This window comes from Lissotriton helveticus, chromosome 4_1 (assembly GCF_964261635.1).
Source record: "Lissotriton helveticus chromosome 4_1, aLisHel1.1, whole genome shotgun sequence".
NCBI classification, from domain to species: Eukaryota; Metazoa; Chordata; class Amphibia; order Caudata; family Salamandridae; genus Lissotriton; species Lissotriton helveticus.
The window spans coordinates 1901519550-1901539809 of NC_136063.1; the positions used below are offsets into that span (position 1 = coordinate 1901519550).

The following is a 20260-nucleotide window of genomic DNA, read 5'->3' on the forward strand; positions in this document are numbered from 1 at the left end:
TCCGTGAATAGAGCCATGGAGACGAAAGTCCCCCAGACTGTGCAACAAGCACTCGCAGTGGCCCTGCGTCCCATTAAAAAACAATTAGAGGGCTTTGCTAAACGCCACGGCTATGGCAAGCACAAGAAGCAGAAGCGGCCTGTCCCCTCTACCTCTACGGCTGTTTCGGACGACCGCCACCTGTGGCCGCACGCTCAGTCCATGGCTTCCTTGCAGGATCGGGATGCCCCAACTCAGCCACGATCGGGTGGTAAGGCGAAGAGTAAGCGCCAAATAGTAGTGGACACTGATACCACCACCACCACCACCAATACGGATACCAGTACAGGCACTGATTCATCGGAGGAGCAGCCTCCGCCCCCTAAGAAGGCCAAGCCGGCTCCCAATGCGGCTGAGGACAAGACACCCAGGGCCTTTCATTTTGATCCTTCCGACATTATTCACCCTCGGTCTTCGGACTGGGTCCCGCCAGCGGAGGTTTCGGAGTACATCCACGACCACCTCCGAAAGAGTTTCACGAGGGAAGTGCGCAACCGGCTGCGGTCGGAGTGCCCGCGTCCAGATATACCGGACAATGTCGCCGACACTCCGGAAATCGACGCCAGTATGCTGACCTTTTTGAAAAAGTTTTCTAAAGACCCCAAAAGAGAACTTGACAGGGCCTGGCGGGGCTGTCAGGACAAGATGCTTGATGTTATTGGCCCCCTGGCCAAGATCTTAGAGATGGCCTTGGCGGCCAAGGAAGGGGCAACACCTGTGGACCCAGATATCTTGGCTGAATGGACTCAACGCGCGATTTGCTTTGTAGGCAACGCGAATTGCGCCGTCTCTTCTGAGAGGCGCAAGTCCTTGCTGTTACGAATGGACGGCAATTTGACAGAGCTGGCGGAAGCTGGGGGTTGCCTCTTCGGTGACCGTTTCGTTAAGGATGTTACCAAATACGTTGGTACCTTCACCGCGTTGGACAAGGCCCAGAGCGGTATCAAGCGAGCACTCACGCAGGGTGTTTTCAACAGGGCCGGGCGAGGCGGGGGTTGCTCGTCAGGCCGTGGGTTCCAGAGAGGCTCCCAGAGAGGTGATTTTGGACGAGGCCGGGGCGAGTGGGACTCGACCCGCGGCGGCACCTTCTATCCGTCCCGGAGAGGCTTTAACAAAGGACGTTTCCAGTCGGGAAACAACAGGGCGAGTTTCAAGGCCCATCAAAGTTCCGGTGAGTGCCACAGACTTGTCTCTTCTTCCATTGGGGGGTCGCACACAGCATTGTCTTCTACACTGGCAGGTGTTGACTCAGGATGCTTGGGTATTACAGACAATTCAGGGGTTCCAGCTGGAATTCTATTCTCCTCCTGCGCAGGCGTTACCCCCGCCACCTCTCCATTTTTCCCAACTAGATCACAGTTTCATAGACGCAGAGGTGGCAGACTTGCTGAGGAAGGGCGCGATCGCTCAGTGTCAGCGGAGCCCTCGCGGCTTCTCCAGCAATGTCTTTATAGTTCAAAAGAAAGGAGGTGGCATCAGACTTGTGCTCAACCTCAAAGATTTCAATCAGTATCTGGTATACAACCATTTCAAAATGGAAGGTATTCACATGTTAGCAGACTTGTTACAAGAAGGAGATTGGATGGTTCGCTTGGATTTGAAAGATGCGTATCTTTCTATTCCAATTTTTCCGCCACATCGCAGGTTCCTGCAGTTTCTTTGGAACGGCCGTTGGTATGAGTACTTGGCTCTTCCTTTCGGTCTCTCCTCGACTCCCTGGTGTTTCACCAAGGTCATGAAGCCAGTGGTAGCCTACCTCAGAGAAAGAGGAGTGCGTCTGATCATTTATCTGGACGACGTCCTGCTCATGGCGCAGGACCGGTCGGTCTTATTGCACCAGCTGACCATGACTACTTCGCTGTTGCAGCGCCTAGGATTTGTGGTCAATCTGAAGAAGTCTGTGATGATCCCGTCTCAGGTGATAGATTTTCTGGGATTCACGATCAACTCCCTCACGGCGCAGCTGTGTCTCCCACGGGCGAAGTTGAGGGAGCTGAAGAAAGAGATCACAAAATTACTGGACAGTCAATTGGTCATGCTCAGAACCCTGGCCAGGATTGTAGGGGTTCTGGCGTCGTCAATCCAGGCTATATTCCCGGGTCCTTTACATTACAGGGCCCTCCAACGCCTGAAGATCAGGCACCTTCAGAAGGGTCTCTCATATACGGACTCGGTCCCGCTTACGGACGAGGTTCGGCACGAACTCCAATGGTGGCTAGGCCACGTGGATGCCTGGAACGGCAGGGCGATCTTCGGGTCGCGACCGGACGTGGTAATCGAGTCGGACGCCAGCAGATGGGGCTGGGGCGCGCGCTGTGGAGATGTTTCCACAGGCGGCAGGTGGTCATCGCAGGATCTGGAACTCCACATAAATTGTTTGGAGCTACTGGCAGGATCGTTCGCGGTCCGCACGTTATCCCCGAAGCAGACGTCATGTTGCATCCTCCTGCGTCTGGACAATGTGTCCGCAGTGAGGTATATCAACAAGTTGGGCGGCACGAGGTCGTCTCTTCTTGTCCAGATAGCCAAGGAGTTCTGGCATTACTGTCTGCAGAACCAGATATCAGTCATAGCGGAGTACATTCCGGGTCAGGCCAACCAAGTGGCGGACTGGCATTCCAGACACTTGAGGGATTACAGCGACTGGAAGCTGCTTCCCCAGGTCTTTCTCTGGTTACAGGCGATTTGGGGTCCTTTTCGGACGGACCTGTTCGCCTCCAGGTTGACGTATCAACTTCCCCGGTTCTTCAGTTGGAGACCGGATCCGATGGCAACGGCAACGGATGCATTTCTCCAAGATTGGTCGATGGGGACCCAGTATGCCTTTCCCCCCTTTCTGTTGATCCCCAGAGTAATGACTCAAGTGATACGGCAAGAGGCGGAAATTGTCATGGTAACTCCGTGGTGGACATCACAGGCGTGGTTTCCCAAATTGTTGCAGTGGAGCTGCGACCGCCCCCGGCTACTACCGGATTTGAAGTGGTTGTTGCAGGGCCCTCGTCAGGAACAGCACCCGTTGCTGTTGGAGGGCAGGTTAACTCTGATGGCATGGAGGCTTTCAGGGAACAATGGCAAATGCCAGGAATTTCGGACAAGACTGCTGACTTTATCAAACAGGCTTGGGCACCTTCCACCAGGAAGCGATATTCCGCGGCCTGGAAGAACTGGGTGGATTGGTGCGTGGGACGACGTCTGGATCCCGTGGGGGCAGAGTTACCCCAAGTTTTGAACTTTCTATCTGAGAAAGCGGCGGGAGGCCTAGCGTATCGTTCAGTCAACAACTTTCGCTCAGCCATCTCGGCGGGACATGCCCAGGTGGACGGTAAGCCAGTGGGCATGCATCCGGTTGTTTGTAAATTGTTGAAAGGCATCAGGGTAGCCAACCCTCCCAAACCCAAGTATACGGGTCTGTGGGATGTCTCAGTTGTAATTTCTTTGCTCAACAGATGGCCGGTTAATTCTCTCCTGTCCAGGAAGCAATTGTGGGCTAAGCTGGCCATGTTGCTTTGTTTATCATCTTGCAGAAGATCTTCGGATGTCAGAGCACTCGACGTAACAGGTAGAGTGTTTACCCCGGAAGGGGTTTCTTTTCATATTACAGGTCGTACTAAAACATTGTCTTGACATATATCTTATAATGCTTTTCCTGAAAATGAAAAACTGTGTGTGGTCCAATGTTTAAAGACCTACGAGGAATGTACGAAGGCCTTGCGGCCACAGGGCTGTTCACAATTATTGATTGCTATTCAAAAGCCCTTTAAACCAGTGGCGGCTGCCACTATTGCTAGATGGCTTCGGTTCATTATGAAGGAAGCAGGTGTTGATACAAACATTTTTGGTGCTCATTCAGTTAGAGGCGCGATGGCGTCTAAGTCATATGGTTTAGGATCAAGTATCCAAGATATCATGCGTTGTGCAGATTGGTCCTCTGATTCAACGTTTAAGACGTTTTATTATAAGCCGGTGGGAGATATTACTTCAGTGGTATTTAATCAGCGTTAAACTAGCATAATCTGAAGCCTCCGGTCCTGTAATAGAATGAAAAATTTGCTAGCATTCGCGACAAGAATTTTCAATTCTATTAAGGACACGGAGGCGAGGATTATCCCACCCGGCTTAATGTACTGTATGTATTAAGCTTACCCACCCTTTTATGCAAAGATTACGGTGGTGTTATTTCCTTTATTTCAGGATCTGATAAGAAGTCGGACTGATCGACTCCGGAGGTCAGGATGTTCCGCCTGATGATGTTCTTCCACGTTGGAGGATTGTGACCGTTCAAGTTTTGTTGGACTTGTTTCGCCTCAAAGAAAGAGGATGATGGGAGCACGCAAGGGGTTCTTATGGACTGTGGGGGCGTGCCTATACTCATGGGTGTTCATGGGTAATGAAGTTTTGTTGTTAATGTTTACTGAAAATATACATTTTCATTGGCTGCTGTGTTTTATGCAGTAAAGATTGAGAAGCATAATCCTCGCCTCCGTGTCCTTAATAGAATTGAAAATTCTTGTCGCGAATGCTAGCAAATTTTTCATCCTCATCCCATCCTACATGATTTTCATATAATTCTGGGGCTTGGGCAACTGCCCATTTCCTGGCATAAGTATATTGTAAATGTACTGGAACATAGGTGGAGAAGGCTGGCATAATGATGTCTTCGCCATGTAGGCACTCCCTGACAAATTCTGGTGGCTTGTCCTGTTCTGCTAGAAGTATATCATAACCCTTTGAAAGTCGCTTCCAAAAGAGTGCTTTTACTTTTCTTGGTATGTCTCCCTCCATTCGGAGTGTTATTTCATATAACCCAGGTGTCTGAAGTTTCAACTTCAATGTCTTCATTCAAGTCCACTGTCTCCAGAAGTCCCTTCAGGTTCTTGCGAGCTATTGTTACTTCTGCTGCACTGTCCAACATTGTCTGAGCCCATTCTCCGTTCTTGAGCTGTGTTCTCAGAATCCTCGGCATGTCTGATCTTTAGACCTGCTACCTTCTATTTGGTGAATTGAGGTTTTTGTTTGTTTTTCTGAACGTGTTGATCGTCTTTGGACTTCACGCGTTCTTCCTTGTGGCCTGACCGTTCTCTTCCTTCGGATGTCTGTGACGATATCTGAAAAGTACGAGAGGAACGTGTATCAGTATCTTGATACCTATCAGGTTTACTCAAATTATCCCAATTTCTGAGGTTAAACCTCCTTTCAGAGGGCTCCTTTTGAGGAGACCTACCTCGGGAAAGGTCTTCCCACTTCTTCTTAGAAGATGTATGATTGCTTTTACAAAAGACCTTTTCAGGATTTTCAGACAGTTGTGGTTTAACTGGTTTCCCACCCAAACTGTCTCTGCCTAATTCTTATTGGATTTTTCAATTATTCTGGCTAGTTCTTGTGGTTGTTCTGTTACATCAAATTCCCTTAATTTCTAGTGGATTGCCACTGATGCTGCTTCTCCTTTAATATTAGATAATATTATTGATAAGACCTGGTTAAAGTTTTTCAGTAATTGCATACCTAAATTCAGAGCAGGCTCTGTCACATATTTGTTTTGAATCTGTTTCAGGACTTCAGGTATTACCGCCATGGACAGAACATCATGTGTTTTAGTGTAGATAGCAGCAAAGACTGTGCCCCAAGTGGTGCAGTCTTCCAGTTGTGGTTTGATCCCATTGGTAAACAGATTTTGTTAGAATTCTATCTTTCTCACAAGGGCTGGTATTAGGAAATACCGCTTCGATTTTAGTAATTTTTTGTGCTATCCAGAATGGAATGTGTTCACGTTTTGTGGGCAATTTACCCATGACTGCATGCAAAGTCTGTCGAGTGATTTTTAGTGTATTCCCATGGTGAAACGTTTGTTGTGGAGTAACTAATGTTGGTTGGACCGTTAAAGTCCCCATGATATATTGGACAAATTGTCTGTAGATTTTGATTAACTCCTTGGGTTGAGCAAGTAATTCTACGTCTGTCATGTCTTCGATTTCACTATGAGGTGTGTAACCTGCTAAAACCGGCCATGTTGCTCCTGGTCTACCTAGTGGGCCGAGCCTGGTATTGTGATTTAAATGTTTTAGGGCGCCTTTAAACCAGAGCTCATGCTCCAGGTATGTGAGTGGAATTTCAATATCCTCGAAAAGGAATATATTTCTCTGGTGGATCATCTTCTTTGTAGAAGTGAAACAAATGTGTTATTGGATTTGATTCTGGGAATACTATCCATGAGTAGAATACCTCTGTCTGGTGAGATTCGTGTGCCTCTATTACAAAAACTGCTCTACCACCTCTTGGTGTCAGGCCATGTTTTATAAGTTTTAGAGTGATGGCTCTCCTTAAATTAATAGGAATGATTATAGCATTCTCATCGGTTTCAGTAAAACCTGTTAAGTTAAAAGTTGGTACGGCTGTGTCGCCTGCAGGTCCACCGGTTTCTGTGTTGTTGCCATTTTCGGTCATTGTTTAATGAAAAAAGCAGAGCAAGTTTCAAGGGAACAAAGATAAGGTGCACAATATTTTTGAACACTGTATCCTTCAAAGTTGAACAAACCAAACAGATAATACAGACGATTTTTCGTCCTACCCAGCTATGGCAGATATTATCCCTTACCCACTCCAGACATCTTATGGAGTATTACGAGTAAAGGGTCTATGAGAAAAGCAAGACTGAGTTACTTCTGTATCTAGCATTAAATGAGTGTCTTACTAAACCGTTGGGCGCCATGTAGTGTAGTTCCTATATCCCTGATAGGCTCTGCGCATTGGAATAATATGCACTATAGTTTTGACATAGAACTGAGGTCAGTATGTCTCTATCAAGTACGTTAAACGTAATTACTTGTGTGTGCCAGCTAACTCAGAGGTCACTAGAAACTTCTCGACTGAACAAGAAGGGATTCGTTTCTGACAATTGCATAAACATGACAACTTTGTTTCCCTTAGAGTCGGAACAATCTCAGAATCGTGGAAACAATCAAGAACAGTTTCACTCAGCCAATCATGCATGCTTCGTTTCTACAGAGTTGCACAGAAATAAAGAGACGGGCGTTTCAATAAAAGGGTTTATTGAACAGTCTTATTTCTCATACAAGAGATATGAACTGCTACAATCGTAAGACAGAATGCGAAGTATAATACGTACAGCGTTAGCAGTAGGATAAAATAATGCTGCAAAAGCATGGTCTGTAGCTATGACATATATAAAAATACATACATAAATAACACAGGCTAAAATACTCAACTGGTGCTTCTAAAATAATCCTACCCCAGTGAACCTAACCAAAGTATAGTAAGAGGGAAACAGTAGGCGCTGTTTAGTATTAGTTTAGATTAATTGTGCCAAGAGGTTCTAGTCTGCTCCATACCTTAGAATGAGAGAGGTTGGTATCTCTTCCCGGGTCTCGATCTCTAACACCCCTCAAGGGGAGTCAGAAACATTGGAGCTGGATTCTCGGCGACGAGGATAACAGCGTCTGGTCAGTGTGTTAGTTGGGGGCTTGACTTCCTTCCGAACTTGCCGTGGCGAGCCACGTCGTGCAAGTAGGTAGCCGAATTGCGCCGTGCACCGTGATTTGCCATGGTAAGTAAAGGTATATTTATACGTCAAAGGTGTTTAGGAATGCCAGTATTGACGTACAAGTCGTGCATAAGAACGTCATGAATGAACCCCTAAGGAATAGATGTTCATGCATAATAAATTAGTTCTTGGAGAAATCAATATCCAGGCAAGGGGAAGTCTTAAAGGCTTAGGAGTCTGTTTTTCCAAGAACTCGCTGTGACGAAGATGAACGGATGTAGTTGACCATGTCTGTATTTGGTTAGCATGAGCGATGCCTAAATAAGGGCTGGATTTCTATGCCTAAATAAGGGCAATGTGAATTATACCTATATAAGGGCATGATTCGGGAAATCTATGTACGGTATCTAAATGTACACACAACAATAGCACCAGGGTGCTCTTAGGGGTATAAAGCATGTGACCCTGCCATTAAAAGGGTGGGAGAGAGGCAAATAAGGGGGACCTAACAAGACCCCCTGATGGAACTGGGTCTAGGGGTGCATCACATGTTGTGCCCCCCTCTACTTGCAGCACCGCTCCTGCACAGTGTGGCATGCATGTCATACCGTGCAGGAACGTGCTACAGGCGCTGTCACTGCAGCATACTCCTCTATGAGCCTAACAGCATACTGCTGTGAGACCACCGCAGCCCCACCTGCCCATCATGGATTACACTTGTAATCCGGTGGTCAGGTGCACCACATGTTTGGTGGTTCTCCTGTTTTTGCTGCGGTGGAGGGCGACAAGAGGCCCACCAAACTCATAATGAGGCCCTTAATATTTTGAATTCCTTTTGTTGCTTCTACTAATCAAACTGATTTGTTTAAGTTATGGAAGTTATTGGAGTTTAAAACACAGTTTTCCTTGTACTGTTTAAAAACATCATTTACTTTTATTCCTTCGTGAACCTTCCCCACAAAATAACATTTACAAACATTTTATGAGTTTAAGGAAACAATATGGGTAGTAATAGAGTTATTAATTGCTTTCACAGTTTTATACTAGCCAATCCCATTTATAATACAAATTGATGGGGTTTTAAAAACGTGATATAGGTAGTTTAAAGAAATATATAGATTACTTTCATGGTTTTGTAGTAACCACTAAGCATTTTTAAAAATAAACGAGAAGAAAAATGTTGATTGATAAGAAAAGTCATGGTTCTTTTATAATTCTTTTATCAACCACTCTGCCCTTTTGCAGTGAAAATGCATTTAAATTCTCAGCTGTATGACCTAAGTTGTTTGATATGATACTTGCATGTAAAACTAAGAAAGATGACTGGTTGTTTTTTAATCGGGATGTACTCATTTACTGAAACCACAATGACTGGTCATGCACATCCATTGCAATTATATCCCCTTCAAGTCGGTGTTTTCAAGAAGAAAAGAAAATACTTTGCAATCATCGGCTATGACTCTGATTAAATATTCAACGTATTCATATGTATTAATATTAATCAATGAGGTAATACCATTGTCTTCCAGGCACCATCATTATGGTGTAAAATATATGAAGTATACTACAAATAACCCAGTGCACTAATATTTTTCAGGCTTCCAGAGATGAGTTTATGTGCAGCTTGTCTAGCCCTTCAAACAGATCAAGTCTCGTCCTGGACAAAGACATAGGTAAGTCATAGGGTTTGTAATATAAGTAGCAACAAATGTGTCAAGTCCATTGAATCGTAAATAGTTACCTCTTTGAAATAAGTGTCCTTGTTTTATTACCCCTGTTGTGTTGACTCAGTGGGACCTCTTTTTATTCCAAAGGCCAGATTAGAGTTTGGCAAATGAGATACTCCATCACAAACATGATGGATACCCTGTGTTCCATATTGCAAGGGCATTGTATCCTATGGCACATGTAATATTGCAGACAGGATATCCATCAGGTTTGTGACGGAGTATCCCATCTGCCAAATCTAAATTAAGCCCCAAATCCTTACTTGTAATCAACATTAAACTGAGCCTTTTTCTCATCATAGCATTTTGAAGGTGGACATCTTTTGGAAACAGGCAACTGTATTAGCCCTTGAAATGGAGCAAGAAAAGGGTAGCTCCTCTCCTTGACCATGAGCATAGATGGCATGTCCATGGTTCCCAAGCAGTGCCACTATGATGAAACGCCAAGACCACATAAGTGGGCCGAAAAAAGGGAATCCAGGTCTGTGATGAAGAAGAGTAGGACTCAAACAAAGAGAACAACAGTGAAAACAAAGACCATCAGACCATCTGAAAAAGTTATTGTCTCTTGCTGTGTCCCATGAAAAACACTAGCAGCTACAGAACTCTTGATTACTGAGTCTGCCAAGAGCGGCTAAAGAACCTAAGAAATTTAAGTACAGGAAACTCCCAGTTTCTAAGATTTCATTGTTCAAATGAAAGCCCCATTATGCTAGAGAAAAGCAAGCACATCAACTGGGCAGGTCTAAATTGAGCAACCGGACGTGTATAATTCCGAAGTAAGAGAAACAGTGGTGAGCAGGATAAACCACCACCAAGTATAGTGGTCAACGTTTAACACCAGAATGTTTACAGATGCCGGAGTATAAGGAGACACAAACAAGCCCTCAACCATGCCAGGCCGTGGGCCTGGTGACCATTAACCGTACCATAATATCTAAGCCCCTAGCTGATTCAAAGCGATACAAAAGGGGATGATGGACGGAGCGTTTGAGCCAATCAAACACTCACCCCCAGTCAACTGATCTGAGTTTAATCCATCACCATTCTTTAGTTCACTCAGCCACCCCAGTTCAGACATGGCCATATGCAAATCAGTCTGACCCTGTGCCTCATGGGAACAGTCCAGCCCGAACTGCCAAGCCATGTCTTCCCTGGACCGGAAACAAGCATCCTGGGACCGGTTTCGGATTCATAATCCTCATCAGCCAGGCTATCTTGAATCCAGTGGCCAAGTGAGCAAGGGACTCACGTCTGAGCATACCCTGCCAACTTAGGGCGAACAAAGCGATACAAAAGGGGATGATGGACAGAGCGTTTGAGCCAATCAAACACTCACCCCCAGTCAACTGATCTGGGTTTAATCCATCAAAATTCTTTAGCTCACTCAGCCACCCCAGTTCAGACATGGCCATATGCAAATCAGTCTGACCCTGTGCCTCATGGGAACAGTCCAGCCCGAACTGCCAAGCCATGTCTTCCCTGGACCGGAAACAAGCATCCTGGGACCGGTTTCGGATTCATAATCCTCATCAGCCAGGCTATCTTGAATCCAGTGGCCAAGTGAGCAAGGGACTCACGTCTGAGCATACCCTGCCAACTTAGGGCGAACAAAGCGATACAAAAGGGGATGATGGACAGAGCGTTTGAGCCAATCAAACACTCACCCCCAGTCAACTGATCTGGGTTTAATCCATCAAAATTCTTTAGCTCACTCAGCCACCCCAGTTCAGACATGGCCATATGCAAATCAGTCTGACCCTGTGCCTCATGGGAACAGTCCAGCCCGAACTGCCAAGCCATGTCTTCCCTGGACCGGAAACAAGCATCCTGGGACCGGTTTCGGATTCATAATCCTCATCAGCCAGGCTATCTTGAATCCAGTGGCCAAGTGAGCAAGGGACTCACGTCTGACCACACCCTGCCAATTTAGGGCGAACAAAGCGATACAAAAGGGGATGATGGACGGAGCGTTCGAGCCAATCAAACACTCACCCCCATTCAACTGATCTGGGTTTAATCCATAACCATTCTTAAGCTCACTCAGCCACCCCAGTTCAGACATGGCCATAAGCAAATCAGTCTGACCCTGTGCCTCATGGGAACAGTCCAGCCCGAACTGCCAAGCCATGTCTTCCCTGGACCGGAAACAAGCATCCTGGGACCGGTTTCGGATTCATAATCCTCATCAGCCAGGCTATCTTGAATCCAGTCCCTTGCTCACTTTGCAACTGGATTCAAGCAAGCCGGGCTGAAGACGGCTGGAATGCCAGAAACCAGTCCTCGGAAGCTTGTTTCCGGCCAAGGGAAGACATGGCTTGGCAGTTCGGGCTGGACTGTTCCCATGAGGCACAGGGTCAGACTGATTTGCATATAGCCATGTCTGAACTGGGGTGGCAGAGTGGGCTAAAGAACGGTGATGGATTAAACCCAGATCTTTTGACTGGGTGGGAGTGTTTGATTGATTCAGATGCTCCGTCCATCACCACCCCCTTTTGTACCGCTTTTGGCTGCCATAAGTGTGGCAGGGTATGCTCAGACGTGAGTCCCTTGCTCACTTTGCCACTGGATTCAAGCAAGCCGGGCTGAAGACGGCTGGAATGCCAGAAACCGGTCCTCGGAAGCTTGTTTCCGGTCCAGAGAAGACATGGCTTGGCAGTTCGGGCTGGACTGTTCCCATGAGGCACAGGGTCAGACTGATTTGCATATAGCCATGTCTGAACTGGGGTGGCAGAGTGGCCTAAAGAACGGTGATGGATTAAACCCAGACCTTTTGACTGGGTGTGAGTGTTTGATTGATTCAGATGTTCCGTCCATCAGCACACCCTTTTGTACCGCTTTTGGCCGCCATTAGTGTGGCAGGGTATGCTCAGACGTGAGTCCCTTACTCACTTTGCCACTGGATTCAAGCAAAGACGGCTGGAATGCCAGAAACCTGTCCCATGAGGCACAGGGTCAGACTGATTTGCATATAGCCATGTCTGAACTGGGGTGGCAGAGTGGGCTATAGAACGGTGATGGATTAAACCCAGATCTTTTGACTGAGTGTGAGTGTTTGATTGATTCAGATGCTCCGTCCATCACCACCCCCTTTTGTACCCCTAGCTGGTTCAAAAGCAGAGAATGGAAGTTGGAAAGTTGTTTTCATTGGATAAATCCTCTTCTTGGAGCAAATATTTACTTACTACTGGTTTATAATTCTAAAATAATTATTAAACTAAATCAGCCATGGTTTCTGAGAGTACTCACACCCATTCACTCCTGAAAACACATTTAGTCCTGCTCATGAGTAAAGACGTGTTGAGTAAAGACTATGAACAATTACGTTTTACTTTCGAAATGGGTTTTAATCTCAGGCATATTTCTTTTTTTTTTAAATCTCGAGCGGATTGTTTTCTACGAAGTTATTTTGAAACACGTTTTCCTTGTATTATATTGTGGGAAGGCCTACTTCACCTACACCCGATTAAAATTGTCTAAGGAGAATTCTGTTTACTTGGTATCCAGCTAGGATTTAATTGGACTTTTCTGGCGTGGTAAAGAAAATAGTCATGCCTCAGCTGTTACATCTGTTACTTTGTTCAGTGTAATGCTGCACATATTCCAAACTATCAGAAATCAATGGTCTCGATTTTGTGCACTTGAACCTATCCGCATGTGGACTTGCTTACTTTGCTTCATGAACTTACTTCTCTTCAGTGTTGGTGGCCTTTTTTGTGATGGAACAAAAGCAACCTCGACTCCAAATCTTAGTAAGAGCCGTCAATAAATGCTGTGAACTTTAGCCTCAATGGATGGACGTATGCATTGCCAACAGCTCTTTACTGATCATTGTTTTATACTTCTAAATAAAGCCTATGTAAAATGCGGAAAAAAAGACGCTTTATGAGCATTTTTGTTTGGAGATCGAATTGAAGTCATATAAGAGTACTGAGAAACGAAACAAGTTTGTGGTATCTATATTTTATTGCAAATTGGACCTCCGTAAATTTTTAACTAACCGTTCCTTAGCTCAGAATTTGTGAAAACAGAAATTCTACCATTTTGGCACAATATTATTACCATTTTTAGGGCAGATGATTGCCACTCTTAATTCCGTAAAGCAAAAATGGGATATTGCCCTTCTAAATAGATGCACTTGCACAACTAACCTGAACCTACAGTTGGTGCTTGAATAGGTTTTATAATAAGAGTGGAAAGGCGGAAATATCCCTTAAAACAAACGTTTATTACTCAGTGAAGAATTCGGAATGTAATTGTAGAACCTCGAACTGCATTTCACATGACCTCCAGTCTGACTGTTAATACAGAGAGTGATTGCTATGGGTTTGAGGAAAAGAGTTGCTGACAGGTGTTAAACGATCCTTTGAATTTCGGATCCATGCAGTTTGTTACATTTTGCATACAGTTTCGTTTATCCAAACATTGCTTTGCAAAAGTAATATTTCCCTTCCAAAATGAAACAATTTCACATTTAAAATGTGACAATTTGTTATCAAATGCTCCAAATTTGCTTTATCCTTAGTTGCCTGGACCATTGTTTATTAGACCAGAGCTTCCTTTAAGATACATTACTGGCTAATAATTATCTCTATTCCTGTAGATGTAAGAATAGCATTGTCGAGAACACTGCCTTATGAGAAGATACATGAGGTGCTTGTTTATCCTTTCTTGGTGTCCATTTTTTCTTCATTTTCGTCTACCATTTATAATAAAATATGTTTTTATTTTATTTCCTAAGGTTATGGCACGGGATTACAGAATGGATATGCAATGAAACGAGAAGATTCTCGTGGCTCCCTGGTTGGAGATACGGTGCCATCTTCTCCTGAGCCAAGCAGCACTGGCGATAATGTAAGGTGCTTGGCATACATGATGCTGCATGTGTAGTATCAACAATTGCACTTTTTGCCTTTTCATCTGATTCAGTACAGTAGAGTAACCATCGGGATCTGAAAGAAAGGATAAAGTACTGGTACCGGGCGGGAGGGCAGCAGCGTTTGTCAACGTGAGTGGCACTGCCAGCACTGCCTAAGGTATTAAACTGATGTAATTTCAGAACCGCTGAGTTGAAGGCCGTGCTGGAAGATGGGCGGCTGCACAGTGGCACACAGCACACCAACGGGGTCCCATAACAACACATTTAGCAGCCTCTGAGGATTCTACGAATCGCAATATGATATTCATGTCAGCAAAATAATCCTCATGTTTAATTATAGTTGTGGTTTCATTCCTATATCTGTTCCCCTGTTTCATTGAGAGTGGAGTTTTGACCTGCTCCCGTTATCAAGTTCGCTAAGATGGTGTAACTGTAACATTAGCCCTTGCAGCCCCTGCGCTGTGTGTGGGGGGGTGGGGGGGGAGGGAGTCTTTGGAAGTCACGTGATTGGTGACTCCTCCTTTTGGTGATACTGCTCATGGGCATCGGCTCCATCCCCAGATTGTTTTTTTCCACCACCGGGCTCGGATGTGGTTCCAGCGTACCTTGTTGGAACCGATTACCGTCGGCGCGCAATCCTCACCGGCTTCAAGAAACTACTCTTGAAAGCGTTTTCCAGTCGGCACTACTCTTCAAGACCAAGAACGTCCATTCCGGTCGTCGACTACGGCCTTCGGGCCCAACTAGGCCTCGACTCCAGCTAATGGAAAGGACGCCATTTAAAAGGTGTCCTCAATGTGGGTCAAATTTCCCCACACCGACTTCCACGAGGTCTGTAACCTCTGCCTCTCTCCAAAGCACGAAGCCAAGGACTGTTCAGCCTGGATGTATAACGTTACAACGCAGGCTATTACAACGCCTGCCTTTACAACGCGGTTTTTACATCGCAAACCTTTACAACGCATAGCGGTTAGAGGTGCTGGATAGTGGTAAGCATAATTTTCTATTCCAACTCCAGTCCCCGTGGACACTAGGGAAGGTGTTGGATAGAAAATTAAACTTATTCCCTATCCTCGAGCGCCCCCCAGCACAATGCGTTGTAATGGTTTGCGTTGTAATGACCGCGTTGTAATGGTAGTGCGTTGTAATAGTTTCGTTGTAAAGGTTGTTCACCGTTCAGCCTGTGCCTCCTTCCACTCCAAAAAGACTCTCCGGGACCGGAGAGCCAGAAGAGCAATGGCTCAAAGATCTTCAGCTCCGATTCCGGACGACATCTTCCAGGAAGGCGTTGACGTCCCAGAAGAGCACGACGTCGACATCAACTCAGAGGCAGAAGATTCTGATGTCGAGGACGTGACTCCAGTGCAGCGGGTCGTAAGTAAGACCGTCGACCCCGACCCTCCCTCGACACACACTAAAAAGGCTACGGTCAGACCCTCGCCCTCGGGCTCGGGTGCACACCGAGACACTACTTCGACGGCCCCACCTTCGAGCTCGGCCAAGAAGTCAATAAAGCCTACGGGCGACTCGGGCTCGAGTCGACCCCCACTCGGTGCCAGCCCACACTTACCGGCACCGAAGAAACCATCTAGTACTGCACCGAAGTCATCGGCGCCGAAACACTCAGTTCCCTCGGCACCCAAAACAACTTTGGAGCCACACAAAGCTTCCGGCCCCAAGAAAGCATCGGAGCTGAAGCACACATCGGAGCCGAAAAAAGTATCGGACTCGGAAAAACCCTCGGAACCCAAAAAGATAAAAGGTCGAAAGAAGCCGCTACGGCGCCAAAACAAGCTTCCACGCCGAAAGGTCACACTCCTGAAAGAGACTTGTTTACTCCAGACCGAAGGCAAAAAACTCTCATAAAAGATCCCAAGACTGGTCGATTGACGTTATCAAAGAAACGACCATCAGTGGCACGCGCACCAGCTCCGGCCCCAAAGAAGAAGAAGGACATTGTTTCCTCACCTATGCATGTGCCTTCCCCGTCTCCTGCACCCAATCCCTCCCCCCATATTTCACCACCTCGCTCCCCTACACCATCTAGCACACATGATGATAATGGGGATGACATATCAGATACAGGGGCTTACCCACAGGAGCCATATTATCCCCCAGCCTCGCCTGACCCATGGGACGACTATAATACACCAGACGTCCCAAATGTACCACAAGATGGCATATACTCCTCTAGGCCCTCACCGCCAGAAGACACCATGGGGTTTAACCAGTTACTGCTTAGAGCAGCACAATACCATGGGGTAGACATACACTCCGATGCAGTAGAGGAGGACTTCCTGCTAGACACATTTGACACCGCACAAAGGTCCTCAGCAATTCTGCCAATGCTCAAAGGCGTGGTTAAACATGCCTCTGAGATCTTTAAAGACCCAGTCAGAACTCGGGTCATAAACCCAAGAGTAGAGAAAAAGTATAAAGCTGCACCATCTGACCCAGCATATATAAAGGGACCAGTTCCTCTAGACTCTCTAGTCGTATCTAACGCACGTAAGAGAGCTAACTCTCAAACATCAGGAGAAACTCTCCCACCAGACAAGGAATCTAAACTCCTTGACGCGTCAGGGAAAAGAACGGCCTTACAAGCAGCAAACATGTGGCGCATTGCCAACACACAAGCCTTACTAGCACGCTATGATAGGGCACATTATGATGAGCTCGAAGACATAATGCAACATCTCCCTGATAAATTTAAAGATAAAGCTAGAGAGCTAATTCAAGAAGGGAAAATTATCACTAGCGCTGTGCACTAGATACAGCAGACACAGCCTCCAGAGCCGTCAATACTAGCGTCCTGCTGCGCAGGCATGCTTGGCTACGTATATCTGGCTTGAAGCCAGAAGTCCAAAGTGCTATACTCAATCAACCATTCAATGAGCAACACTTATTTGGACCCGAGGTGGATGTCTCCCTCAAAAAAATGAAGAAAGACACCAACACCGCAAATTCTATGGGAGCCCTGCAGTCCCAGGCTCCCAGACGTTCATTTCGTCGCTCCACATATAGAGCTGCAAACAGAGGGTACTCATCTGACACACCTTCCACAGGATACAAAAGCCCCACTCAGTCTACCTACAGTAAGGGCTACCAAAGGGGATGTTACCGCGGTAACAACAACAAAGGCAGAGGCAAGAACAACAACTCCCGCTCTGCCTCCACCCCTACCCAATGACTCCCCTTCCCTTCCCCCGCCCCATTCCACTCCTGTCAGGGGAAGGATACAGCAATACCTACCAGCCTGGGAAGACATCACATCAGACAGGTGGGTGCTTCAAATAATTCAGTCAGGTTACTGTCTAGAACTAACATCTACCCCCCAAAACATACCACCCAAACAGCGTCCAATGTCACAAGATCATTTAACGCTGCTCAGACAAGAAGTACTTTCTCTCCTGCAGAAAAATGCAATAGAAATAGTTCCAAAACATCAAAGGAACAAAGGAGTATATTCTTGATTCCAAAGAAGGACGGATCTCTGAGACCTATTCTAGACCTCAGACCTCTAAACGCTTACATACAGTCAGATCATTTCCATATGGTCACACTTCAGCAAGTCCTTCCACTCCTGTTGCAGAACGACTTTCTTGTCACCCTAGATCTCAAAGACGCCTACTTTCACATCCCAATTCACCAGGCACACAGAAAGTATCTAAGATTTGTGCTAGAAGGACAGCACTACCAATTCAAGGTACTCCCATTCGGAGTAACAACAGCGCCAAGAGTGTTCACCAAATGTCTAGCAGTGGTAGCAGCACACTTAAGAAGACAACACATCCACGTTTTCCCATATCTAGACGACTGGCTCATAAAAGCACAGTCGTACAGCCAGTGTGTACAATACACTCACAATACAATACTGTTACTCCACAACTTAGGCTTCACGGTAAATTACACCAAGTCACATCTGCTACCATCGCACACACAACAGTACCTAGGAGCTACAATCAATACTCAACTAACACTAGCTTATCCCTCTTTTCTGCAAAGATAACAAGTTTGCAAACACTCCTAACAAAATTCAAATCACAACACTTGCTTCCAGCTCGATTGTTTATGCAACTCATAGGTATGATGGCATCTTGCATATTCACAGTTCCTCACGCAAGACTGCAAATACGTCCACTTCAAGAATGTCTAGCACTTCAATGGAACCAGGCTCAGAGTCAGTAAACAGACCTAGTGTTGGTAGACAGTCGGACTCATCGCTCTCTGCAATGGTGGAACACAAAAAACCTGTCAAAAGGCCGACTATTCCTAGAGCCAGTTCCACAAATAATACTAACAGCAGACGCATCGCTCTCCGGTTGGGGAGCCCACCTACTGCATCACACCACGCAGGGAAAGTGGACACCAATGCAAAAACTACTCCACATCAACCATCTGGAGTTGTTAGCTGTGTTTTTAGCTCTAAAAGCATACCAAAAACAAACTGCAAACAAGACTGTCTTAGTCTGCAAAGACAATATGACAGCCATGTATTACCTTTACAAACAAGGAGCGACACACTCTCTGCAGCTCTCTCAACTAGCTCATCAGATATGGAGGTGGGCTATACCTCAGAACATCTTCTTAATAGCCCAACACGTCCCAGGGGTTCAAAACACCATGGCAGATCTGCTAAGTCGGCAGACTCAGCAGATGCACGAGTGGGAACTTCATCCACAAGTTCTTCATCCGTTATTTCAAATGTGGGGACAACCTCAAATAGACCTCTTCGCCACCCACGACAACGCAAAATGCCCACACTTGGCCGCCAGATACCCACATCCATTGGCCAAAGGCAATGCGATATGGATGAACTGGTCAGGACTATTTGCGTACGCTTTTCCTCCCCTGCCAATGATTCCTTTACTAGTACGCAAGATGCAACAACACTCGCTAACGCGTATACTAGTAGCTCCAACGTGGGCCAGACAACCGTGGTACACCATCTGTGGTATCACATCAAAAACTAAACCTACCTCCACATCTTTTAACTCAGAACCATGGAGAGATCAGGCACCCGGACCCAGCTCAGCTCAACCTTGCGATCTGGCTCCTGAAGTCATAGAGTTTGGTTATCTTAAACTCCCACAAGAGTGCATGAATGTTATCAAGGAAGCAAGGCGTCCCACCGCTAGAGCATGTTATGCTGCTAAGTGGAAACGTTTTGTAATATGCTGTCAAAACAACAACATAAATCCCCTAGATGTATCCATCCAACACAGTATAGGCTATTTACTACACCTTCAAAAGTGTAATTTAGCCTACACATCTATCAGGTTGCACCTAGCTGCCATTGCAGCTTACTTACACAACAGACAAGATCTGTCTCTTTTTAGAGTACCAGCCATTAAAGCTTTTATGGAGGGTCTCAAAAGAATAATACCTCCAAGAATACCACCTTCACCTGTGTGGAACTTAAACATAGTGCTCACACATCTCATGGGACCTCCATTTGAACCTTTACATAAATGCGAATTGCAATTCCTCACATGAAAAGTGGCTTTCCTAGTAGCCATTACTTCTTTAAGAAGAGTTAGTGAAATGCAAGCATTTACCATTCAATAACCTTTTCTGCAAATGCACCACAATAAGGTTGTTCTTCGTACAAACCCTAAATTCCTGCCAAAAGTCATTTCGTCATTCCATCTAAACCAATCTGTGGAACTGCCAGTTTTCTTCTCGCAGCCAAAAACAGTAGCAGAAAGAGCTCTGCACACCTTATATGTCAAAAGAGCATTACTATACTACAGAGAGAGAACACAAAGCTTTAGGAAAACAGAACAGCTATTTGTATTTTTTTCCACCACTGCATAAAGGCAACCCAATATCAAAATCTGGTATTGCCAGGTGGATCGTTAAGTGTATCCAAATATGTTATCATAAAGCTAAGCGTACACTAACAATTCCTCCAAAAGCCCATTCTACAAGAAAAATAGGGGCTTCCATGGCATTCTTAGGGAATATTCCCTTAGAAGACATCTGCAAAGCAGCTACATGGTCTACACCGCACACATTCACAAAACACTATTGTGTAGATGTGCAAACAAAGCTACAAGCCACTGTAGGCCAAGCTGTACTTAAGACACTATTTCAAACAACTGCAACAGATACAGG

At 45.8% G+C, this 20260-nt stretch overlaps 1 protein-coding gene across 2 annotated transcripts in view; it reads left to right on the forward strand.

Moving 5' to 3' along the window:
• DOCK11 (dedicator of cytokinesis 11) overlaps window positions 1-20260 on the forward strand; it is a 1219508-nt gene that overhangs the window by 788233 nt on the left and 411015 nt on the right. For both annotated transcript variants that reach the window (XM_078688544.1, XM_078688546.1), the window contains 2 exons: window positions 9135-9210; window positions 14006-14118. In XM_078688544.1, the coding sequence (XP_078544670.1) occupies window positions 9135-9210; window positions 14006-14118 (189 nt within the window). The remainder of the gene's footprint in view (window positions 1-9134; window positions 9211-14005; window positions 14119-20260) is intronic.